Raw genomic sequence first — 27420 nt, forward strand, 5'->3', positions numbered from 1 at the left:
AAATCTGCGGTCGATATTGAGGCCGTAGTCATCGTCATCGTCAATGATAGTGGCATTCTTTAACCATGACGCGTACCTACTTTTTCTTAGATATTAAACCTCGATCATAAAAATGTCTGCATCATCATAGGTGTGTGGATGATGGCTAATTGGTTGACCAGACCATATGCCTCACACAGGAGCTCCAGCAGTTAATATCAAATAATCGAGGCATTTATATGATGCTAGACCATGAAACCTGTAATTGCAGAGTGCGCATCATCAGAGTGAATCCCCACATCCATATCCCGCATTCACATATCTACAGGTATCCTATCCTATCCTATCCTATCCATGTCCAGTCGAAAATATATTTAATTTTGGAACGTGATCTCTTCACTTTCATCCGCCCCCATGAACATCGATCTTCAACGTTCGGGTCCTTCCTACCGATTACGGCAGCTTCAATTTTCTTCAATCGCTATCCAAAGAGATAGGTTAGCTAAGGTAAGGTATGTACAAATATTGAGAGGGAATCTTGTTGTTGTTTATTTGTGTGGTTGGGGGCGCGTAGGCAACAGTGTTTACTATTCTTCAGGACCTGAAGACTGTTATTAAAATGTCAAGGGAAAGGAAAATAATGCATCTTGGCTTGGGTAGAAAATTCCATCATCATCATCAGACACCGCTTAGAATGATGACTTCAATTTAAGTTTTGGTCTCTGCGTATCAGAAGCAGTCCTAATTGGGAGTATTTTTCGTTTGAATTTCGATGCCCATTTCAAATATTTTTTTATTTTAGTTTTTTATTTTGTTAGCCTTTTTCTTGTTCTTGTTCTGTCTAATTTTTAATCCCTTTTAGTCGTCTTTTTTATACTTTTTGATAATGTAGACCGTGTGAACTTCCATTGTATAGACACAAGGCATACATCACAATAAACATAGACTCAAGGGAATTGATAGATATGACAACATTTATTAAAAAATAAAGGATTCAAAAATATGTTTCGAGATATGTGTATGTAGAAAAAAAACTTTCAAGTAAATTGAAGAATTTTGTTCACCATCTAATTTGGAATTCTTCCTTAGGAAAAAGTAAAGATTTCAAAACAAGTTAAAAATTTGTTAGCGTCCTTTAAGTTACAAGAAACAAACTAACTATACGAAAATTGTGTTCTTAACTGAAACAAGGACAAGCCCATATGCTGGATAGCAAAGCGAATTTATATCCATGGATTTGGAGTCCGAAGTACCCACAGAAACAAAATCCCAAAAAGAACAAAAATTATTTTAAGGTCTAATTTAATGTTATTACATTTTGTTGTGCATAATTTCATTATAAAATAAGGACTTAATCAAAGTTTGTGTAAAAAAGAATTTTTGGTAAGGAGGAAACATATTTTAGGGCTTCTTTTTCGATATAGGGGAAAAAACCATTAGGGCCCTTATGAAATATTTTTAACAGGGTTGGGATCGAAATTCTGTATGGGTGATTATACTGTACTTAAAATTCTGTTTTACAAAATTCGGTATAAACTAAATTCTGTAAATGGTTACCACTCTGTATTTCGAAAAGCTGTTGTCCCAAAAAATAAAATTCTTTCGAAAATGTATTACAGCAATTTTTTACATTACCAAAACTATGTTTTTATTTAGATCTTTTATAGATCATTTTGAAGTTCAATATTTGTATTGAAAAAAAAAAGTATCAAAACAATATTTTATTAACTCTTCTTTGCAAAATATTTTTTGTAAAATGTATTAGAAGTCTTTAAATAAACGATATTTATGTGTGTTTTTAAAAAGATGTTGGTTTTGGTGATTTTTTTCATGAGTTTATCAATATTTTGGCTTTTTTCTTCATCTTTTATTTGCCCCTTTATTCAATTTCGATACAACAAGTGGTTTGGTTTTTAAAACAAATATTATATTAAATCAAATGCTGTTTTTTGACTTAAGTAAAAAACAGAACTATCAAAAACACATTTGTAAGGATACAGTAGTTTGTGATGAAAAATTGGGACACATAATATTATTTTATTACGTAGCGTTTTGTATTCGTATTTAATTTTTGTATGCAGTATTCTAAGTTTACAATGTTTTGAAATACAGAATTTTAGAAATACAGAATTATGACCAAACATTATGATATAATATTATACAAAATTGTATCCATATTGAATTCTGAAATTTCGACTTACTTCTATTTTAATACAGGGTAGGGCGTAGTTACTTCCTCTTATTTAAAAAAAAAAAAAAAAAAAACATAACACAAAAAGTATTGACAATATTGATTTAATTAGTTTTTCTGTGTATAGAAGTACATTTAAAATTTTATTTTATTTGGTTTTAAATACGACATCTTGAAGATGGCCACCGTTCTCATCAATTCAATGAGATAGTCGAAATTTGAAACTGTTTTCCACTTTTTCCAGCATATCTGTGCTTATGTCGGCGACAGCAGCATGAATATTATTTTTAAGATGACGAAGGGTCTTTGGACGATCAGTTTATACTAACGATTTAAGATAGCTTGATATAGGAAAAAACCACATGGGGCTAAATCTGGCGATCGTGCTGGCCACTGAAGTTCGCTTCTAAGAGAGATGAGCCGTTCGAGGAAGTGTTCTCGCCAAATATGCATTGACCTTCTTGCCGTGTAAACTGTGGCGCCATCCTGTTGAAACCACACTTCCCCTACACTAATTTCCTCAAGTTTGCTCTAAACATTCAGTATTGACCATAACTGCTCATTCGTTCTCTTCAAAAAAACGTTACTGTCAATGTACTCATCAAAAGCTGTATACATTTTCTTTCCAAAATAAAGAAACAACATAACTTATATTTCTTTCAACTGTGAAAAATTTATATCATCCAGATGTCTTCCAACCGCAACAGTTTCTATCTTTCTTCATTTTTAAGACTTCTTCGATATATTCTTCTTTCAAATAAACTAGTTTCATTTCCTTTCTTGAGGCCAAAAAAAAAGTCTTTTTGCGGATTTTTAAATAATAATAAAAAATAAATCAATATTTTCTAAGTTAAGGTGTTTTCGGCCAAAACTATAACTACCAAACCCTAAAATGTCACTTAGCCCAAAATTGGTCACAAGGACCAAAAAGTTAAAAAAAAAAAAAACCAAAGCGAATGTCGCAACGCCCAAATAAATAAAATAATGGCCAGATTTTTGGTTGTCATTTTACACAGGAGATTTTTTAATTTTCAATATAGGTTTTTATGAGCGGTTGGGCTTTGTGACATTAGTTTTGGTCATTTCTTATGACTTATCACCAAACGACACATACACCAAATCATCAAATGAGGCCCAAAAAGAAAAACTAAGAAAACGTCAGAAAGTCCAAACAAAATGTCATATCATCTAAACCCATTTTCAATGCCATAACGCCCAAATTTGGAAATGTCATAATGCCCAAAGTTTTGTATTTAGCAAACATTTAGTTGGGCTTTGAGACGCTTGTAAACTAAGAGGTATGTATGGTGGGCATTTCGCCCCCTGCAATCCCCTGCTTTGGCTCACTATAGGGTTTGCGGTTGGTGTGAAATTAAGTGTATGCAAAGTTTCTTTCCATTTAAAAAATGGGTTCAAAGAAAATTTACCTATACACAACCTGACACCAACCCCACATCCTATAGTGAGCCCAAGTATGGGGGTTGCACAAAGCTTTCTTGACATTCCAATTTTCTGGGCGATATGACATTTTTTTCGTTTGGGTGATAACATTAAAAACTCAAATTATCGTATGTTGCCCAAAATAAACAAAACTTTTGTCAGAATGACTAAATGCTTATAAGGTACTTATGGTACATGGTACATAACGTCTTTTGGGCGATACGTCAATTAGTAATTTGGGTTAGAGCATTATAATATTTTAAAAAATGATTTGGGCAATATGACGTTGACTTTGGGCTTGGTGGCATTTTCGTCTGAAAAAGATTTTTTGGGCGATATGGAATTTTTAATGTTTTGTAGTTATTTTATAAGGCAATAAGACCGAGCCGTAAGACCCCTGGCATAATGGTTATTGGTCTTGGGTGACGGCTATTGCCTCTTGCAAAGAATTGACAAATCCTTCAAGGGAAATTCTTGTCATGGAGAGTGCTTACTCAAGTTAGCCAAATTTAACTCAAATTAGCACGGATTCGGCTTAAAACTGTAGTTCACTTCCATCCCTGACAACAGTACCAGCACACAATGGTTGAAAGTTGTAAGTCACCAGGCCCTAGTTCTCAACGGATTGTTGCTCCAACTAATGTATTTATTTATGATAAGACCGAACGCTTCTATTATTTGGAATATCATATCGCCCATTTTTAATTTGGGCAATATGGGTTTGGGCGAAAAGACCTAACGTCCATATAAGTGACTTCTTACAGTAGTTACTATTTTCAACTTTTAACATAGACATAAATATACCATTTTTTCTAAACCTTGGTCCCTCTCGTAATACCCCCCCCCCCCTCTTAAATTGTCTGTCCCTTTGGGATGAAATGATCAAGTTTCTCATAAAGGATTATTTTTTGATAACTGCATTCAAAGTATAAAAAAACAAATACTCCCAGAAAGCTTGATAATAAAAAGTAGAAGACAGTATTTTGGCCCAAAATGATGTAATAAGAAGCTTTAAAGAAAGCTTCCTGGTAATGTCGTCTTTACAGATCTGCCTTTCTAAAATCTTTTTATAACGTCGAATCGTAAAAAAAAAGTTTTGGATGCGACCCAAACTGATAACTTCCCATCCCGTCTGTTGTACTATTTCTTGTAGATTTTATTTGTTTATGAAAAAACGGACTGTTCGATTTTTATAAAAACTTATTAAATATCGAAAACAATATTTTCTGTGAAATAAAAAAGATTGAAGACAACATTTTTAATTTTCAAAATGCTATTTTATCTTTTTGTCAGATTTTTATTTTTTGTAAAAAGTAGATTTTCCTCAAAATTTGACTGAATGTTGACAACTTTATTTTTTAAAAGATAAAAGTACTTTAAACCCAATGTCTTAAACTTTTGAAAAGTTATTTAGTAGAAAATCAATTTTTACCAACTTTTATTCATTGTTTTGTTTATATTTTTATTTTTTTTTAAAAAAACTTTCAATTCGATATTTCTCAAAATTTTTCTGAATGTTGAAAACAATATTTTTGTAAGTTAAAATTAACTAAAAGCCATGATCTCAAAGTTTTGAAGAGATATTTGAGTCGATAATCAATTTGTACAAACTTTTGTTAAATTTTCTTTTAAGTTTTTATTTTTTGTTAAAAAACTGTTAATTAGATTTTTCTCAAAATTTCAATGAATGTTGACAACAATATTTTTTAAAAGATAAAGTAGTTTAAGGCCAATAGTTTAAGGTTTTAAAAAGATATTTAAGTCGAAAAACAATTTTTACCAACTTTTATTAATTTTTTTGTATGTTTTGTACAAAAAATGTAAATTCGATTTTTCTCAGAATATCTCCGAATGTTGAAAACAGTATTTCTTTTAAGTTAAAACCAATTGGAAGCCATAATCTCAAATTTTTGAAAAGATATTTGAGTCGAAAGTCGAAAATCAATTGTTACCAACTTTTACTGTTTTTTTTTTTAGGTTTTTATTTTTTATTAAAAAAAACTGATTTTTCTCAAAATTTTACCAGATGTTTAAAACTTTATTTTTAATTGTATTTTTTTTTTTCAAAAATATACATGTTTTGTATCACGTTACAACATATAAAAAACAATTTAATTCAAGTCTATAGCGTTTTCGGTTCGTAAGATATTTAGGGTAAAAAAAAGTAAAAAAAAACGCCCACGCGATTTTCTTAAGAGCCCTTTCTGCATCTTTCTGCCTTTTTATCTGTATAACAAATTTTATCTGAAGTCGATATCTCTTCTCGTTCTTGAACTATGGACACGCGCACGCACAGAAACCTTTCTAAAAATATTTTATTTCGACTCTAGGGACCTTGAAACCTCGAGAAATGTCGAGATATTCAATTTTTACAAATCGGGCCCATTACAATAACTTCCTATGGGAAGTTAATAAAACGAATTACTTTTTCAATTTTTCATAATTTTTATTTTATAAAAATCAAACAATTAAATTAAATACAAATGTTTTTTTATTGCATAAATCTATAAATATTTATTTACGTTTTTTTTTACAAACTTATACTGGTTTTAGTTTATTTTAATTTTAATTGCATTGTTAAATTGCAAAATTATAAAAATTTACTCAACATAAATAATTATATAGATATGCATTTTTGTAATTAAACAAAATTTTAAAATGCAAAAAAAATTATCTCTTAAATTAAAAATTTAAAAAATTAAGATCATTTATTTATAGATATTTATTTTCATATTTAAATTCAAAAAATAAATATTAAAACAAAGAAGAAATAAAATTGTCAAAAAATACTCAAATTGGCATAAAAATGAAGGAGGAAAATTAATAAGCAGCAGGGTAATACAGAGAGGATATTAAATGCAACTTAAGTTATTGTTCTTAAAAATATGGATTGTAAAAAAAAATATAATTCGTTGAAAACTCTCATTACAAAAAAACCAAAAAGAATAACTTAATTGGTTTTTTCTAGATAAGCTTTTGTTTAAATTATTATTGTTTGTGTGTGTTTATTTTTGCAAATAAGTGAGATATCCATTTTTAGCACTTTATATGTTTTGATTTTTGTTAAATTTGAAATTTTTTATCAGAAGCGAAAAAAATCTTCAATTTAATTGATTGATTTTCTAATGAAGGTTATATTGTGTCTAAAAAACAAAGAATAATACATCCTATATCCTTAAGTGGTAAACAGAATGACAGACAGAGAGGAACATTATTAAATAAGTTGTATCTATGATAATATAGCTAAGAACTAAGCAGTGAAGTTGTTGCAAGCTTGCAGGCCGATCGCGTTGTGGTTAGTAAGTGCGACCATACGCATCCACGTGTATCGTTCTGAAAGTAGATTTTAATAATTTTAAAATTTTGACAGACTTTTTTGTGTTTTAAATCCAAAATGTTGAGCTTTTGTATCTCCGAAGATAGAGAAAATTTTAAGAAACCACCAAATTTATTTTGAAAAAAAAATATGTTTTTGAAAATCGACCAATTTTGAAAATTAAAAAAAAAACATCACCCAACCGTCCAACATCCAAAAGCATAGAAACGTAGAAAATGCGAAAAGTAATAAACAGTTTTGTTTTTATTGTTGTTAGTATAAAATGTTTTTTTTGTTTATATTATAAAATATATAAATAAGAAAATTCTATGTACAATTTTGTTTTTGTTTTTTTTTTTAACATTTTCATTTAACAAACAATCATTATCAGTATCAGTTTTCGTATATATAGTGGACTAAAAACTTATTTCTAATTCATGATAGTTTTTTAAAAAATATTTAAAAATTCTGGCTTAAAAAATACAATTATTTTATTATTATTGTGCTTATTGCCACACCAAAGGAAGAGATTGTGTTTTCTTTTTATTTTTTGTTTATCTTTTTTTTTTTATTTACTGTATATTTTTTAATTTATTTAAATTCATTCATATAAAAATTTATATAAAAGTTGTAACCAATTTGGTCATCAAGACTTATTAGTTTTTATTTTTGTTTTTTTAATTCACTTTTATTTATATTTTAACAGATATTTAAGTTTTTTTTTTATTTTGTTGTTGATGAAATTGATTTTTTTTTCAATATTTTGTTTAATAATAACTAATTTTATTTTTTAACACCACCATCACCAATATAGACAGAGATCAGTGTTCACATCAGTGTTCTTATGAGTAGTAGTGCGTGCAACATTTTTTTTGATTTTTATTTTTATTTTTTAATTAAAAGTTTTGTGCAAGATTCATCGCCATACACACTGACTACATCTACAAAAAAAGAGAAAAATAGATACATTTTGTTTTTAATGAAATCATAAGAAATGAATAAGAAATGGAAGGATTTTGATAAAGATCGCACGCAATGAGCTATTTAAAAATGTGTGGGAAGAAATTGATGGTGAAGTTGGTTTAATTTTGGGTCCTTTTTCTTTTTATTGTATCAACTCATCTAAACCAATTAGACATGCAGTGTTAAACAGCAGTTATCCAGAATAGATAAACAATTATAAGGGATAGGAAAGGTAGGACCCATTTCTGTATATAGACCATCAAAAGAAAAGACAAATAGGAGTGCAATGAATTTCTAGGATAGGGAAAGTAAAAAGGACTTTTTGATAAAAAGGTAAACGTGTGTAAATTTGGTGTGATTTTTTTGGAAACTAGCTGGGAAATGTTTGACATTTTTGTTTTAACAATCCCAAGTGGCGTCAAAATTAAGTTATAATCTTTTGAAATTAGAGCAGTAAATTGTGGTACATTAAATTTTAAGAAAATGTCAAAGAAAACAGTGACAATTAAGAACATAGTTTGACAGCTGTCATTAAGGAGTAACAACATCAAGTTTCTTGAAATGTTACTTCTCGAGTTAACAAGATGGATTGTTGACTTTATACATTTGACAGCACACTTAACTGTTGGAACTGCTAAGCAAGAAATATTAGAAACATAATTACTTTGCTTTACCAAAAACCTTAATGTAACTTTTTGAATAAAATGCATATTTAAATGATACCCAAGAACATAGTGACAGCTAATTTGGCAGTTGTTATTAAGAAGTCACAATACTCAGCCCAATTAAAAACGGTCTCGGGTTTTTACAATTTCACTCTACTTCGCATTGTATAGAAAACTTCATGCATTTGACAGATTACCTAACTTTTAATTAAAGAAAACGTCAATTAAATTAAAATAAGCACATGACCGTTCATTAATTCTCAGAATATTTTGCTATATAGTTTTTTGAACCATTTCATAGATTTAAACTGTCCAATAAAATTGTGACATTTAATTTGACAGCTGTCATTAAGAAGTCACAATATCCCGTCTCATAATCAAGTTTTAGATTTTAGTAATACCACGGTAAAGAGGATGGACTGCAGACTTCATACACTTGACAGTTGTTCATTTTATTGTTAAAACTGTAAATCGAAGGGAAAATGTCACAAACATTAAAATAAGCAATTGAAAGTTCATTCAATAGCAGAATACATTACTGTACTAAGAGCTTTGATAAAGTTTAAAAGTCCAATAAAATTGTGACAGTTAATTTGACAGTTGTCATTACGAAGTCACAAATTCCCGTCTAACATTAAAGTATTTTGATTTTATAAGTAAGAACTTGACGGTAAATTAACTCTTACAATACTTTGCTGTACAAAGTTTTTGAACCATTTAATTTAATGGAACCGTCCAAGAAAATGGTGAAATCTAATTTGACAGTCGTTATGAAGAAGTCACTACGGAATGCATTGCATAGAAAATTTTATATTTTTAACAGCTTACTTAACTGACAAGTAAAAAATGTCAAGGAAATTGATACAAGTAATTTACAGTTTATTAATTGTCAAAATATTTTGGAGTATAGTTTTTTTTAATCATTTAATTGAATTAAACCGACAAAGAAAATGGGGACAGTTTATTTGACAGTTGTTATTAAAATTTCACAATAAGTTTCTAAGATCTCACAGATTTGTGTATTGTAGAAACAAAATGTCTCATCCAAGTTTTTCGTTTTTTCCTGTCAAAACTCCGATATTTTCAAATATTTTCTATCAAAAAGGATGAAAAGAAATAGAAAGCTAATTTTGATTGCTAGGTGTCAATGAATAGTGAATTCTGTTTATATTTCACTCTCCTGTTCTGTACATCTAAGAAATATATACTGGATGTATACATTTGACAACTCACTTGATTCCAATCAAAACAAAATGTCACACGAAATTTGAAAAAGACAGTTGACAGTTCATTTATTCTTAGAATATTTGTCGGGTTCACTGTACCAACAACTTATAGTTTTTTTGAACCATTTTATTGATTGAAACTGCAGATTCTAGGTTTTAAATCTAAGAACTTCTCAAAATGTACATTTTAGGATAACAAAATCAATCATTTTCTTCTAAACTACGTTTAATACAAAGTCCCAAACATAAATCACACCAAATTTGATTATTTCAAGTACCATAATTAAAATATACGGAATAAAAACTTCTCTCTCTTTTTTAACACTCAATATTTATCTTACCTATGCTGCCGAAGATTGTCACGTTGTTTAAAGTATTTCCCGCAAATTTCACAGGAATACGTAATTTCGGGACTTTTGTGGGTGCGTTCGTGAATCATTAAATTATAGGGTTTTGTAAAACGACGCTGGCAAAATTTACATATAAATTCGCACTTCGGTCGCATCTTACGACGAAAGTCCGACCTGCAGTCATCGTTGTCAATCCGCATTACAGCAAACATTTTGTATAATTGTTTTGTTTTTTGTTAATTTTAATTTCGAACAGCTCAAAAATATAATTTTTTGATTTCTTTTAATTCCTGTAAATAAAATAAAAAAACAAAAATTTATTATAATTTTAATAACACAAAAACCATAAAACAGTTTAAATGCAAATTAACCAGAATGTGTAGAGCAACGCATGGACGGCTACTCTAATTCATACATTCACATAATTATATCGAATAAAATGAAATTCAAAACCGCAAAAAGACCAAATCAATGATGATGATATTGATAAATGTTTATGAATACACAAAGATTAATAATAATTTTTGCAGTTAACTGAATATGACCCCAAGGCCATTGTTTTAAAAAGCTAAAAATCCAAAAAGATCGACTAATTGCGATTCGTGGAACGACGCGATACCTGACCCAGGCAGAGGGCCCCCCATCATCAGACAACCATCAGCACCCCCTGCTGAGTGGCAAAATAAACGAGTCGCCTTCGCTCCAAATATAACTACCTGATTATTAATATGCGATGCGCCAGGCCAGCCATCAGAGAATGGGAAGCAATTTTCGCCGCGCATCATATAGCATCAGCCATATCATTCCCATATTCAACAAGTTATGACTTTTAAGCCATATATATCGGTAAGGTAGAGTAGCCAAGATGACCATAAGTCCACCATATTTATATTAATTGACATAAAATGCTAAAATTTCAATTAGGTTTATCGTCGAGTCGCGTCGTTCGAAGAAATTTAATTTGTTTATCAACCTACTGTCAAAAAGGAACTTGCGGTAGTTGTTGAGTCTATTGTTGAGCTTTTAAACAATCAAAAACCAACGACGATGTGACGCTTTGCAGGTTTGTCACTCTCGTTGTCAGTCGGTAATGCTGTGTGTTTTATTGGTGCTGACACCGAAAACAAATTGGATCCAGGTATTGACATTTACTGCGGCTGACATATTGGCTGAAGATTTAGTGTGTTGAATATTGTTTTGTTTTTATTCTGACGTTTTGTTAGGGTGATTAATAAGCCCGAAGATTTGGTTCCCATGGTCTTGGTGGTTCTTTGAAGAGAACATTTTGGTCATCATCATATTGTACATTGTATAATGTGGAATGTCATGATGACAATGCTGATGCGCGAGGCCAAAGACGGGGCAGCGACTCCGCTGCCGACGGACGCTCGTATCGTAGCGCAATTATTACCAAAATCACAGCTGGATACTATAAAGGGGGAAGGGGGGACTTAAAGCCAAAGGAAAATATTCAAATTATGTTCATAACTTTTGTGTAATTTTTTATTTTTATAGTGTTATTGGCTGCAGCGTTTTTATGGATTCTTTCTCGTTCTCGCTGTCGTTGTCATTGTCGTTTTCTTTGTTCGAGTTCGAACTGTCAGGGATTGTGAGAAGGCCCCCACATTATTATGTACACAACAGAAAAGTGGAAAAAATGAATATCTGGCGCTAAAGGCACATCCAGGGCCCGCTCTGGATGAAAAGTAGTGACTGAATCTGGCAGCCACTGACAAACCCTTCGTTTTGTCGTCATCGTCGTCGTCGGTTGGTTGGGTCGTTGGCATAAACACGCTTGTTGTCATCGTCATGGTTCGTGGCAAGTAAATTAAGCTGGAGAAATATCACCACATGGGACTGGGACTGGGACAGAGACTGGGACTTGGTCTCTTAATCCGATGTTTCTGTTTGACCATCAGGTAATTAGGTTTCTTTATTTTCCTGGCCAAACGACACGGCGAGGACAACTGACGACGACCGAAGACCGACAACCGACAATGGGCCACTCTGACACTCAACAAAAAACAAAAATAAAGGTAAAGGTAATGAAAATCCATTAAGAATTTGCAAACATTGCTTTTGTCTTGGAGAGATTTCCGAAGGCAAATGCCACGATTATTGTAATCCTGGTTCTGGTGCAGCAGCAGCAGAGTAGCGACCAGCTTCCTTGAAGGAAGTCCCAGCATTAGCATCAAAAAAGACACAAAATAAATCTCTTGTTTATGCATATCCAGCATTCTTTTAATGCTGCGTGAAATTAGATTTGTGAAATACACAATGACAGAAGACTGAACATTCCCAAGCACAGATCTCATGGTTCTTTTATTTCCCATTCTCGCCATAGGGAGTCAAGGTGAAGGTAGATATTTTTTCAAAAATAAAAAAAATTGCGGGAATATTTAGAAACTCTCGCAACGTAAGGAAGAAGCAATCCCTGGAATTTGGTTGCGCTGCGCTGTTTTGATCGCCGAGCAGGTAAAAACTTATAGTTTAGGGCGAACCACTTTAGCTATGCGGAATATATCGAGGAGTTTCTTGTTTTGTTGTGAGATTTTTCAAAAAATACCACCCTCACCTTCATCAGCTATATTGGATATGGTCATGAGTTCAGCAGAGGGTAGTTTACTCGTAGTTCTCTTCCGCCACACAGGGTTAAAAAATGATTCCAATAGAAATGGATATAAGTGTCGCTGCTGGCACCTTTTGTGTGGTTCTTTTTCTAATTTTTTGAAGATATATTTGGATTTTTAGAGGTGGATCTGTGGCAATCAGATTTAGAATAGAAACAAGTTTCATTTTTGTTTTTTGTGTTCTTTTGTTCGATTTACAAAAAATAAAAGATAAAAGAAACAAAAAATGAACTATGAGATAAATAAGTATCTATCTTTATATAAGGGCAAACTGTCTGCGATGAGGTAAAAACTCCCAGGACTCATGAGTCTTGAGTTTTTTGATATGAGATAATTTAGATTTTTTTTTGTTGTGTTTTGAAATGTTTGGTTTTCTAAGAAAACTGACGAGTTTGAGCCTACTCCACATAACAATGAATCAAAATTGAGATCATTGTTGGTGTTTTTGTTGACTTTGGCAGCCGCAGTCTTTTAAAAAAAGATTATACCTTATACGTATCTTTAACACAAAATGATTTCGATCTATAATAGATATAAGTATCTATATACAAAGGTGGTAATTACGCACTTCTTTGGATGTTGAGCGACTATTGGATGATTGATGGTGCATCGCGGTGCAGTCACTGACACTGACAATCGACACATTAATCTCGATCAATGGTGTTTTATCGAGTGTAGAAAAGTGCTACTACGTTTTTGAGTAGGAACTTTTTTATAATATTTTGTATCTTGAAGAGGTTTCATGTTTTTATTCAACCTTTAGTTTACTTAGAATATAGAAGTCATTTTGTGATAGTTGTTATGGAAATATTGGCTTATTGAATGGTTGTACTTTTTATTCAAAGTATTTAAAGCAAATAACTACACAAAATTCTTATTCAGGAATATCTTCTTTTCTCATTTTGGACCAATTAAGTGTATTGAACTTTCTATATTTCCACTTGATGAGCAAGATAAGCAACTTTGAAGCTTACGGAATTTTACTTGATTTACCGACGGCAAATTCTGCTACTCTGAATTTTTATAAAAAGCACGTAAAGTATGTAGATAATTTTGTGGAATTAATTGCTATTAAATAACATAAACATCAACTTGTTCAAAATTATAAATCATTAAATAATTTATAGCATAATAAATATTCTACTGCGTGTTTTTACAAAACAAAATAAGCCCTTTAAGAATAACTTAGCTTGACTTATAACTAATCGTCTCATGATCCCTGAATGACTTGATTTCTTTCATTTGACGTTAATTTATCAAGCTTCCAGGTTCTTCAAAACTTTAAGCTAATTTAACATAGAAACTTTTCTACTCAGAGTTTTTGAAAAAGCATTTCAAAATATCATAGTTTGAGTTCATAACTAATCGTCTCATGATCTCTGAATGATCTTATTTCTTTCATTTGACGGTAATTTATCAATCTTCAATGATTTCAACATTTGCAACTTTAACTCGATAACTTTACTACTACCCGATTTTTAAAAAGCATAAAACATATAAAAATGGCTAAGTTGAGTTTAACAACGTCTCATGATCCTTAAACGATTAGATCATTTGACAGTAATTTATCAACAATCTAGTTTAATAACTCTTCAACTCTGTGTTTTTAAAAAAAGCATATAAAAATACCATGGCTAAGTTGAGTTTTAATATAAACGTCTCATGATCTCCAAGTATTTGATTTATTTCATTTGACAGTAATTAATTAACCCTCCAGAAGTTTCAAAATGTTTACATTGAGATTTAAAAAAAGGATATAAAGCATTTAAAACATAGGTTATAGCAAATTTAAGTTCTTATATAACGTCTCATGATCCCAGAATTTTTATTTTTTTCCATTTGACGGTATCAACTTTCTAGATCTTTCTGCATTTAACTAATTTAACATAAAAACTCTTCTACTCTGAGCTATTTAAAAAGCGTATTAAACAATAAACATACACGAATATTTTGGCCAAACTGATATCATAAATCGTCTTATGATCCCTGAATTATTTGACTTCTATCATTTGACGGTAATTTATCAACCTTCTACTTCTTTCAACATTTTTAACTTATTTTTATTTCTACTCAGCGTTTTTGAAATAACATACATATGTCTAAAGCATACAAAAATATTTTGGCTATTTGGAGTTTCAACAAAATCGTCTCATGATCCCTGAATTATTTGATTTCTTTCATTTGACGGTAAATTACCAACCATCTAATTATTCCAGTATTTGGAACTAATTTTACTTTCTAACTCGCCGTTTTTGAAAAAAAGCATTTAAAAAAGCATTAATATCTACAAAAATTAGTTCAGCTAAAACAAATTTTATACTAATTGTTTCAGGATCCCCGAATTATTTGATTTATTTCATCTGATAGTAATTTATCAACCTTCCAATTCTAGTTCTTCTGGAACGGAGTTAGACTCCGCGTTTTTCAAAAATCATTTAAAAAAAGCGTTAATATCTACAGAATGAGTTAAGCTAAGATGAATTCTATAAAAATTGTTTCAGGATCCCCGAGTTATATGGTTTATATGTATTTCATTTGACAATAATTTATCAACCTTCTAGTTTTTGTTCAACATTTTAAAAATATTTAACTTAATAGCTATTCTTCTCTGGCGTTTTTAAAAAGCACATAAATCATATGGATATATTTTGGCTAAGTTGAATTTTATAAAAATGTCTCATGATCCCCCAATGGAATGATTTATTTCATTTGACAGTATCTTTTCAACTTTCTAGTTATTTGAGCATTTTTAACCTATTAAAAATTAAAAATTATCTAGGTACTAAGCGTTTTTGAAAAAGCATTTACAAAGCGTACACACTTATTTTGTCCATTTTCAATTCATATCTAATCGTCTCATGATCCCCGAATGTTTGATTTTTTTCATTTGACATTAATTTTTCAATCATGTATTCTTTTTTTTCAACATTTTAAACTTGACTTGTTTAAAAAATACACCTAATTTATTCAGTGATATAAATTTGTTAAATAAAAATGCACAAAAAGACTACTTAAAAGCACATTATAACTTATTCAATTTTAACTTAACTTTTCGAACAATCTTTCAAAGATAATTTCGATTACTTGTTTTGCTACCAATTTTAATATACTTATTTGCTGTATCACACATTTTAATCGTAAAATAATAAAAACAAATTGAATTATGAATTTATGCAAATTCAAAGTTTATACAAAATCTGAACTTTGTTTACCAACCACAGAAGGATAAGCAAAACTTTTATATAGTCATATCATAAATATCTATAAATATTCTATTAGCTAATCGCATTCTTATATTATTTTCTATTAAAAATCAATTTTATTGATAATAGTTTGTTTTTCTGACAAGTTAATATGGTTTTGACAGTTCTAAAGTGCTGCCAGATAAGCAGGTTTTTATTTATGATCTTTTTCCACTTCATTTTTATCGATCGTTGTCACTTAAAATGCTTCTGTTTGATGTAGAATAAGATTTCAAAACTTTACAAAATCTACTACATGCCAATTTTTAGGAGCAACAAATGCGAGCGAATCAATTGGAATTAAATCGATCTCTGGGCAATATTTGTATAGAAGTTTCAAAAATATCAGTAGCAAATTTCTGTACTTGAACAAAGATTTAGTTTTAAGCGAACATTTTTCTTAATCTCAGTGAAATATTTCCGAATCTAGCAAAAATCAGGAGTTAAAGTAACATTTCAAAGACAAATTCTCAAAATTGTAACATTTAAATGCGAATTGATCATCCAATTAAAAAATTACGTTTTGGACGTTTTAAAATGTCATATTAGGTATAAAGAGATGTCCATACTTTTGGCAAGTTTTCCAAAGGAAACGGTACTATTATAAGTACAGAAGTTTTAACTTCACTTGCGAAATAATCAAGAAACCACTTCTGGAAATATCATTTAGATCAATATTCATCTTAAATCGATTTCCATTGGTTCTGAATTTGTTCGTTCGAAGCGGAAATCAATTCTAATTGAACTTTTCAGTATTAAATGAAAATCAATCATCAATTCTTCTGAACTCCGCCTTAAGTTCAAAGAGATCTTATTGATTCGAGGAAAAACCATTTTCCCGGAACGCAAAAACTTTTACAAAATGACGACGAACGGCTCAAGCCGTCAACATGCGCTTAACGGTTATTAGTTTTGATTGGCTAAGTATAATGTTAACCAAAATTCAGAAAGTGCGTAACGTATGTAGGTACCCACAAATTTACCCAGTCAAAACCTCCATCTTCGTCTCGAGGCCCGATTTTTTCTTTGATTTATTTTTATTACGTCGACGAAAGAACAGCGCTCGCCAATAAGAACGCGTAAAACCGGTAGTTCCTAACCAACACCATAACAAAAAGACGCGTTTACATTGAGTGCACATCACTATACATCGCGCATATACAAAACAAAAAAAGAAAAGGGGCCGCTACCGCGCTACGGATACGGCTACAACTACGGGCACGAAAAGCAGGAATGCGATGTCCAACCAAATGATAGGGGTTTTGCACAACCAGTAGTGTCACAAGAAGCACAACAGAGGTAAAGTTTCATTGAGTAAAATATAGCAATAAGGGAAGAAGACTTACCACACAAACCAATCACCTTATTCAGAACTGCCACAACTTATAGAAGACTTAGCTTTTAAATTACTTTACCGAGACTCTTTAGAAGAACTGCAAATGTAAATCACAGAATATTAATTTTTTTATTTTCACACGAGAGTGACTGACAAAAAGTGTAAGGAAGAAGAGATCGTCACGCGTAGACGGTGTGTTGCTCACGAACAAGAGGAGCAAAATGAAATTATTCCGAATGCCTCACTTCCACCGACTAGACTAATGGACTAATGCCTCGAAGTGCCACCAGCTGTGCGGCCTCATCTCCTCACCTGGTAGGCATACAACAAACACACCACACATCACCTTTATCAACATCAACACCAACACCAACGCGCTCATAAAACACACACAAGTAGAAAGAGGTACTCGTCTTATAGTCGTCCAATAAGTAAAAACAAAAATTACGCACAAGGAAACCCATGAATGGAAATGGACTGCTCTGGTGCTGCTGCTGGCTGCTGGCTCGTCAGGGTAAACAGAAACACACAAGTGAGACGAGGCCAGACCCAGAAACCGAGCGATCTGTGTGCCTCTACAATGGAGTCTACTCGTCTTACCCGCAGAAGGAGGTGCTTAAGACCGGTAGCTAAACTACCACTACCATTACACTGCCTTACCAACATCAGCGTCCAAAACAACGATCTCCTCGTGTACGTACGTCGTCAGTTGGGCTCCAAATGACAGCTCCCTACACAGTAGCTGTCATTTAGAATCACGAGTGTGCGAAACACGGGCTACCATTGGTTGTTACGCGTCAGGCGTCACCACACTCAATTTCAGTGGCAACTTTCAACTGGCAACACAATGAATATCTACCATTTTATACTTTTTACTTCTTACTTCTTACAACACAAAAGAAAAAAGAAAAAACAAACAAAACTCACCAATTCTAGAATCCAAAATGAAAATGTACCTCTCGATGATCGCCGCAATCGCAATTATATGGGACAACCAGTGTTCGATTCGAATTCGAAATAAATCGCGATACGCAAAAAAGCGACGGTAAACCAAAATTCTTATTTTTCGCGATAAGTTATAAAATTAGATAAAATACAAAGAAATTTTGTGTATAAACCGTCTTTAAGTTTTAGCAAAAACCAAACTTGACAATTAAATCACTGAGTTGAAATAAAATCTAATTCGAATTTCGAATTTGAATTCGAATTTAAATGAATATGAAAATGCAAATGAAAATACAAATGCGAGCAAAAGGCAAAAAGCAGTCTCAATCCGCTAAGATGTGGTTTAAAAATGTTAAATTATTCAAATCTGTATCAACTCGAAATATTATTAATAAAGTATATTCCACTTCCGAACGCTTCCGTGCACGACGGCCAACTGCAAAGTTACGATCTCAACTTCAGCTTGATAGTTAAGTGCTGCCTGTGTTCGTTCGGCTGCTGCTGCTGTTGTTGCTGCTGGTGCTGTTTCTGGTGCCTGGTGCTGCTGCTTACTTGCTGCTCTGGGCTGGCTAAGATGGTTGGCTCTGCTGGTTAGATGGTTGCCTCCAAATTGCTGCGACCGCAAAACAAAAAACAGATATACGATAAAGCGACGACAAGAGCGAACAAAACAAGTAAAACGTATGAAGACACAACACTGATATAAATAAATAAAAATGTAAACTTTAACATATACCTCCTCCTCTTGCTATTAGTCAGTCGAAGTCTCAGTCAAAGTGCTCTGAGACTTGAGATTGAAGAAGCCAGGTTTTTTGAGCTGGAGTTGGCATTGGGAAACCCGATCAAGTCAACATAGGTATACAGCAAGTCTTATTTATGGTGGTGGTAGTAGTGGACCTATAATTTACATTTCCTGATTCGGCGATTCGTTTATGTACTGCAAGTGCTGCCGGATTGGCGTGTTCTTTACTTTGTGATCTGTGCTCTGGGAACGGTGCGGCTAAGGCCGCGGCGCTATGTCTCGCTCCCGATCGAGTCGTGCTTGTGATCGAGTGTGAAGGGCGGATCTAACCTAGGATGTATAGTAAATACGCAACGCAAGTGCTACTGTCTTACGTAGATATACTTTTGTTTGCGAAACCTGAAACGCAATGATGCCAAACCTTTGTGATCTTTAACGCGATGCAATTGAAATTTGTAGTATAGAAAATCCAATATGGAGGCGGTCTTCATTCTGCCGTCCGTTCCATAGTCTGCGGTATAAGATTCAATTGTCAACCGTCAGACATCAGTAGCCAGAAACAGCAACAGCAACGTATACATCTGCGGTGTCGGTATGTGTTTAAAATTTGAAAAAATAAAAACCAGTAGCCAGTAGTTGTCAAACCACATCTTTGGGGGTTGATGAGAGCACATTTCACAAAAGTCCCGCCCCTTTGGCGCATACTCTCAAACAAATGGGCGTGGCCTCTTCAATAGCTCCCCATTATCTGGAAGAGGTTATTGTATATACAACACATCCGTTGGTGTAGTACATACGGTATGTTGTAGCGTGTAGATGCAACGGTGTGTGGCCTGCCGGAATTCAGTATCTTTGTTCTTCACTTTTCGATGCCACTGCCACCACACACCACATTCTGGAACTGTGAGAATGAATGGAAGTATACGAAGTATGTGAACGGCCACACACCCCTTGCATTGGTTTGGGTAATTTTCTTATTTTATTTGCTCAGCTTAATGGCTAGCTATACGTAGGATGATAGAGTAGTGGAGAGGCATTGAGAATGGGCATAATGGGCCCAAGCCCAAGATAAGGAAAAAGAATAAGAAAGAAAATACTGAATGGAACTGAGTGAAGAGTGACTTTGTGACTTTGGGTTTGGGTTTGGGTAAACACGGGAAGCCGTGGCTCTGTTAATAATTGAGACTTCCATTGTTACGCAACGCCGTGGGAAACGCTTAAATATGCACATATTTTCGAGTATCTTTGTGTTTCTATCTTTGTTTTTTCATTCTTTTGTAGCTTTAGCTTTTAGGTTAGGTTTAACATTGGCACAATTTAAATTAGTAAACTTTTAAATTAGATGAAAATTTAAATTGAATGAACCTCTACGAATTTATACCTGGGTTTCTATAATATTTAATTATTGGACCATAAAATACTTATTTGGACTTATTGAATGGGTTTTTCATCAATATAAGGAGGACCAGATAGTAGGTACGTGGAATATTAGATGACGATGATGGTGGTTTATGGAAATAGTTTATCACTTCGGTACACATAAGTAGATAGATACCTTTAGCCATAGTTTCGTCTTTGACAAGAGGAATTTTCACATTCAGCGCGACGACCGACTGAAGCGACGTGTCGAAGCAGCGGCCGCCTTTAGAAAATGTCATTTGCCTGAAAAGTTTTATGGTCGCGAAGTAAATAAACTCTTTCTGTCATTTGACGTTTTACCGACATGCAGTCAAAGCAGAGTTGTATAATGTCTATAAACGCAATTCTAAGAATTTTTGTACCTATCTATCTATAGCTCATTGAGGCGGGATACTTTTGAGGTGAAGTATATCGGCGTACATATATGGGAAATGGTTTTTTGAAAACACACACGGGACCGCTTTTCATATACGTAAATGTTAGAAGAAACCCAACAGAAGTTATACGTGTCAGAAAACTGTCATATTTAAAGTTTGAGTTAACCCTAAAGGTAGTTAAGTTAAGCCTACGCTATATACGTTCTCATCATCTCAAATGACGTGGGAAGGTAAAGATAAGTTAAAATGTAGGTTGTAGGTGATTTTGACTACAGATTCACATTATTTTTTCGTATATTGCTCTTCCGGTTGTTTAAAAAAAAAAGAATTTTGTGTTTTTGGACAGATGCTGGTTAACAATTTATTTACATTTCTTAACTTAAAGTCACGATATTGATGTTCCGACATTTTTGTTAATGGATTTGATGGGAAGAAAGTTTCTACCAAGAAAAAAAAAACTATTTTTCTTTTGGATACTGTTACATATTTTTTGAAAATGATTTAAATGATTCCAAAAGAATATTACTGATTTTTGTTATTGAATTTTTGTTTGATATAAAAATAAGACATGAGCTCGACCAGACTTCTCGTAAAATGAAATATTTTAGCAAAACAAATGACTTCATACACTATACAGAATATCAGAAGTTTTGGACTCTTTAAATAGCAGTGTGCCTCTGTTTTTTAACTGACCTAAAAAGCTTGATTACAACCTCTTAGTAAAATGATGCAAGAACAAATTGACAAAACAGTTAATTAGTCTAACAAGTCAAAAAGTTAGAGACACATTTTGTATTTCTTTTCCTAAGGAGCGCACTTTTGATTCTGAATAAACTTTATTAAACTTATAAAATTAGGATCAAAAATATTTATGACTTCGTAAAGCTTTCTTTAGACTTTTCGAGATATAGAAAATTTGCAGTTGAAAATTTAATAGATCTTGATTTTTGTGTAAGAATTTCATCAAAGAAAGATTTTCTGGGGCAGACAGTTAGGGGTTTTGGGGGTTAGAACAACCTCCGAAATATCAGAATATGAGCAGTAATCAAATATCCATTATTCAAAAGAAAAAAAAAAGAATTGGTACAAAATTAATTTCCAACTCAAATACTTAAATTATGTTCAACGAAAAATTTTAATAAATTTGCTACTGTGATAGAAATTGTGCACAAAACACAAACACGCTAAATCAGAACAATAAAGTTCTGTATTTTTTGGTAAAGAAAGAAAAATAATTTTCCTGTTTTCATTCACAATAAAAATCAAAATGTTTAGTATTGTTATTTTCAACATTGAGGTAGAAGATGAAGGGTTTTTAAATTTTTGTATGAAACTAAGTATTATTATAAACGCAGAGATGCTCTCTTTCGCCATGTTTTTATGGCTTAAAACGAAAAATTGAAAACAGAAAATGGCCGAGTTGTATTCGTTTTTGAAACGATCTCACGGCCACTTATGGTACATTTAAATATCAAAATACAGAAAAATTGTGTTAGTTTTAACCGTAAATTAAAAAATAAAACTTTTAACTTAACTTTTTTTCACTTCTTGAATTTGTAGACAAAATACTTTAAAACAAAAACAGCAACCCTGTTTGCCTTTGTCTCGTTTTTTTCCCTATTTTTCAAGAAAAAGAATCAAATTAATAATGAAAGTTACGTGATGTCTTTCAAATTCAATACTTTTTTAAACATTTGAATGCGTTTCTGCATTTGAACACACCTTAATGTAAGACACAAAACAATATGGGGCATATTCATAGTCACATTTTAAACCCGAGTCTATTTGAACTGGAGTCTAAATTTTACATATAGGTTAGACACAGCTGCTATTCATAAAGAATTTGCCAGCTCTGTTTAGTTAGAAACAGGTTTAAGGCATATTCTACTACAGTTTTGAAAAATTTCACTTTGCTTGTAGAAGGTAACAAAATAAGTTGCGTTAGTTGGAGAGCCAACATTTTTAAAACCCTTTAAACTATTTTATTTACTGTTAGTTGAGAAATTTTATGAAATTGGGCTGGTGGTTTTAAGACTTGGAAGCACGCAGATATTAGCAAACATTCTATTAAATTTCGATCTATAATATTTAGAAGGTCAATCATAAAATTGATACCTTTCATACAAATCGTCTTTATCTATTTCAAAGTGGTCCAATTGAGTTAGGCAGAGCTTTAGTTTTTTGTAAGTTGGTAGCATTCCAACATCCAGCAAAATTTCAAAATATTGGTATAAGCTTAAGTCTTTTGATATTTTAATTCTTGTTTTTTAAATTTAAAATGAAATGTCTCGTAACTTAATTTACCCAATCAGTTTGTTTATTTTTGACGTATAATAGATTTACAAACATCTTAAATAAAGGTTCCGTCGTGTTTATTTTTAGTCTCCAAAAAGGTTGGTTGTATTTCCTTCTAAGGAGCGAAAAGCGGTATTGACTTCGGAAATTTATTATTTAATAAGATGTGATCCGTGATTTTGATGAGACATAGAGTAAATTAGTTCAAGCTTACTTATTTTACAAATGGCTTTAACAGGGTACCAGACCAGCGTAATGGTTTAATCGGGTATTTGGAGAATAACCGGGTACGTTGGATTTCCTGAATTAGTCGAGGTATTACCCAAGTACTCCATAATGTATCATAATGAAAATAAGCAATTCTTTACATTTAACATTTAAAATACGACTTTTTTGGCGAATTCTTTTTATGCTCTTTTTCAATATATTTTAATTAAGTTACTTGGGTTTGACGAAAGTCAAATCGTTTAGAAAAAGCCCAATAGACGATTCAAGATAGATAATTTTATATACTGAATGGATCGTTCATCTGATGGATTCAAGATTTCGGCAAGTTTTTCGGTTATATTGTCTGATGATGCTTCAATTTGGCGAAATATAGGACATTCGACAAGGATATGCGTAAATAAAGAGTATCGTTTCACAGTTCGAACATTGCTCAGGATCTCCAGCATTAAAGTAATGTTGAGAGCTTTTTTTTTTGACAGGCGGAAATCTTCAAAAGACGCTTGGCAGTATTCGACACCAAGTAGTGTAGGACTCTCTTTTTTATACAGATGGATCCAAGACAAATGAGGGAGTTGGTAGTGGTGTGTACTCAGAAAAGCTTAATCTAAGCATCTCATTCCGCCTCCCTAATCATTGTAGCGTCTTTCAAGCGGAAATTTTAGCAATCAAAGAGGTCCTCTCCTGGCTAAGAGAAAACGTGATATCAACTTCTGATATCCGCATCTTTTCTGACAGTCAGGCTGCTATCAAATCCCTTGACGGTGTCTCAACCAAATCTTTAACGGCCCTCGATTGTCGATCGTCTTTAATGGAGATGGCGCAGCAATTTAACATTCAGCTCTGTTGGGTGCTGGGCCACAGAGACATCACATGTAATTGTAGAGCCGATGAGCTCGCTAAAAATGGAGCCGTCATACCTATTTCTCCTGAAAGGGAGAAGATAGGTATACCGATTGCTACATGTAAACTTATGCTAAAAGAAAAAGCTTTTGCGATAGCAAATTCTAGGTGGCACAACTTACCAACATGCGCAGCCACAAAACTCATATGGCTTTCACTGGACCTAAAGCGCTCTAAAGACTTGTTATCTCAAAGCAGACTTCAAATTAGCTCCTTAATAGGTGTCTTTACGGGACACTGTCTTATGGGCAGACCACAATACGACTTGGTGTAGCCTCTAATGACTTCTGTAGGAGCTGTATGGACGAAGAAGAAGAGGAAACAATCTCTCATCTCCTATGCACTTGCCCTGCTCTTTCACTCAGACGCAAACTTCTTCTGGGGGACTACTCTTTTGATAATCAAAGTGAACTAGCTAAAAACGATATCAAATATCTTCTTCGCTTTATAAAAAGCTCAAAATGGTTCGACTAGTAACAAGTAATTCTCTAGATTCATGTGGTATCACAATGGGCCTTTCTCTTGGCCTAAGTGTTTGGATTTTTAATCCGCAGCCACGTTAACCTAACTTAACCTAGTGTGGGACTCTTAACCACTAAAACCGCCTCTTCATCTGGACACATCTTGAAGGATCGACTAAAGATTTTTCTTTCTTAACTTTGTTCAATTACTTTGGGGGAAGCTTAAACTTTTAATACTTTTTGATGTTTTCTTTTTTAGAGCATAAGCTCATGAGACTTGGTTCTTCTTGATCTCCGAACATGGTTTCTTATATTCAAGACGGACTCCATTTCAGAATTAGTATGACTTAGCAGTCTCTGGTTGTGCGATACAGCGTATTTTTTAACAACTTCTGTAACCATTTCTATTTGTAAGTAACGATGTGGATCGGTATTTCTTATGTACCAAGGTGCATTAACTATTCCACGAAGGACTTTGTTTTGGAATTTTCGGATGATTTCGGTATTTGTTTTCTTTGTACAGCGCCATAATTGTATTTTATAGGTCCAAACAGGCTTTAGAACTTGATTATACAGCACTATTTTGTTTTGGATTGATAAATCAGAGTTGTTACCAAGCAACCAGTACATTTTTCTATATTTCAAGTTTAGGTCTTCTCTTTTCTTTTTGATGGGTTCTTTCCACTTAAGCTTTGCATCCAAAGTCATTCCAAGGTATTTGGCAGCTTGATTATTAATGATTATTGGAATATTGTTTATCTTTTTATTTGTAAAGTTTATATGTGAAGATTTTGTTGCATTGAGTTAGATAGAGATACGTCATTTTTCGGTCCAAGCTCTTACTGTGTCGACGGCAATTTGTAGTTTTACTGCTGCCTTAGAGACACATTTGTCGAGTACCAAAATTGCGGTATCATCTGCAAAAGTAGCCATTATGGTGTAATTACCAACTGGAATATCCCTTGTGTATAGTAAATACAGGGTAGGACCTAGGACACTTCTTTGTGGTACACCGGCTTCTATTTTCTTCAGTTCCGAGTATTCTTGATCGTACCTTACTCTAAACAATGGGTCGGAGATGTAATATTTTAAAGTTCTGCCTGGGAAGATCACTTTGCAGTTTGTACTCAAGTCCCTCATGCCAAACCTTGTCAAAAGCTTGAGCAACATCTAAGAAACTAGATGAACATACTTGTTTTCTTTCTAATGCTTTTTCTGTTACATCAGATATTCTATGAACTTTGTCTATCATGGAATTTTTATTTCTAAAGCCAAACTGATGGTTTGGGATTAACCTTCTTTCTTCTATGATTTTGCTAAGTCTCTTAAGAAGCAGTTTTCAAAAACTTGCTTTGGTATAACAATTACTTCAGCAATTTTCCAATGGTGCGGGACATACCGGTGCTTAAGGCATGCATTTATTATATGTTAGAGTTTTATGAAGGCTTTCAATAGCATTTCTTTCATAACCTGAGCAGTAATTAGATCGTAAGTTGGTGATTTTTTATTTGGTAGTTGATGTAAACACATAATTTTTATTTCTTTAAGTCTTACAATTGGTATTTCACTTTCATCTATCTTATCAACAAACTGTAAGTTATTTTCAGCCGCGTTTCATGAGTATGGCTTAAAAACATTCGCAAGATGTTCAGCGAAAAGGTTAGCTTTTTCTTAAATCTTGAGATTTAAAGGGAGAGTTTTGTAACTGCGGTCTTTTCAGGCGCTTGGCTGCTTTTCATAGCGAAAAATCGGTTGAAGCATCATTCGTTAAATTTCTTAGGAATGTACTGAGTGAATCATTTTTGAATTTGTAAATTTGTTTTTCTTTAAGATTGTTGCTTATACGGTTATGATGTTTTATCATCTTTAAATCTAGTATTTTGCCATTTTCTTCGAGCTCTTCTTTTCTCTATTATCAACTCTCTTATCTCTAAAGGATTTTTTATTTTATTTTGTCTTCTATTAGAAAATGTTGCAGTACTTTCTTCAGCGGATTGTTGCACATCAGCAATAAATTGTTTCACTTCATGGTAGATTGTATTCATGGGAGATCTTAAATTTATAAAACATTAAAGCCTTTCTCTAAAATCATTCCAGTTTGTTTTCTTATTTACAAGCTTTGGATTATTTTTTTCTAGTACTTCCGATTCACTTAGTGATAGAATCACTGGAGTATGATCTGATGACAGGTCATAATTACCTTCGACACTAATGTGATTCCTTTAGCTACGAAAAAGTCAATAATGTCTGGTATTTTGTTAGTATCGGAAGGAAGGGAAGGAAGTTAAGTTGTCGACCTGGAGGAATAGAATTCGCAATTGTATTTACGGCCTGCTTAGAAAAGTCTTTTGTATTTTGTTGATATAAGTCTTGAACCCCAATGGGTGTGTTTCGCATTGAAGTCTCCATCAACAAGAAAGTAATGCCCAAGAAGCTTAAATAGATCTGTATGTTACTTCATAATGTTTTAAGCTTTCTTTTATAAGAATCGCCGATCCACCTCTTGCCTTGTCAGCTGGATGTGGAGCGTGGTAACATGAATAGTTTTCTATTACATTATCTAGACTTTGGCAATTGGAGAAATGAGTTTCGGACACCAAGCAAATATCGATATGTTCTAGATCTAAAAAGATTTTAAATTCGGATGAATGTTCCATAAGACCGTTTGCATTCCATGTAACGATAAGTGTTCTGTTCATAATTGTTTTTTAAGAG

At 32.6% G+C, this 27420-nt stretch overlaps 1 protein-coding gene across 4 annotated transcripts; it reads right to left on the bottom strand.

Annotated features, from left to right (window-relative positions):
- Nucleotides 1-6343: 6343 nt before the first annotated feature.
- LOC129949562 (protein drumstick) lies at nt 6344-18943 on the bottom strand. Of its 4 annotated transcripts, none has more exons than XM_056061104.1 (3): nt 17791-17809; nt 10122-10420; nt 6344-6943 (listed from the first exon to the last, which is right to left on the bottom strand). In XM_056061104.1, exons 2-3 carry the CDS (start codon nt 10340-10342, stop codon nt 6907-6909), a joined length of 258 nt encoding a protein of 85 aa, XP_055917079.1. In that variant the 5' UTR covers nt 10343-10420; nt 17791-17809; the 3' UTR covers nt 6344-6906. The 4 variants fall into 4 exon arrangements, with proteins under 4 accessions (XP_055917079.1, XP_055917078.1, XP_055917077.1 ...); XM_056061103.1 differs by lacking the exon at nt 17791-17809 and adding an exon at nt 17349-17596 and having other exon boundaries at nt 6345-6943; XM_056061102.1 differs by lacking the exon at nt 17791-17809 and adding an exon at nt 18266-18943 and having other exon boundaries at nt 6348-6943.
- Nucleotides 18944-27420: the final 8477 nt, after the last annotated feature.

Source organism: Eupeodes corollae, chromosome 3, assembly GCF_945859685.1.
Source record: "Eupeodes corollae chromosome 3, idEupCoro1.1, whole genome shotgun sequence".
Taxonomy (NCBI): domain Eukaryota; kingdom Metazoa; phylum Arthropoda; class Insecta; order Diptera; family Syrphidae; genus Eupeodes; species Eupeodes corollae.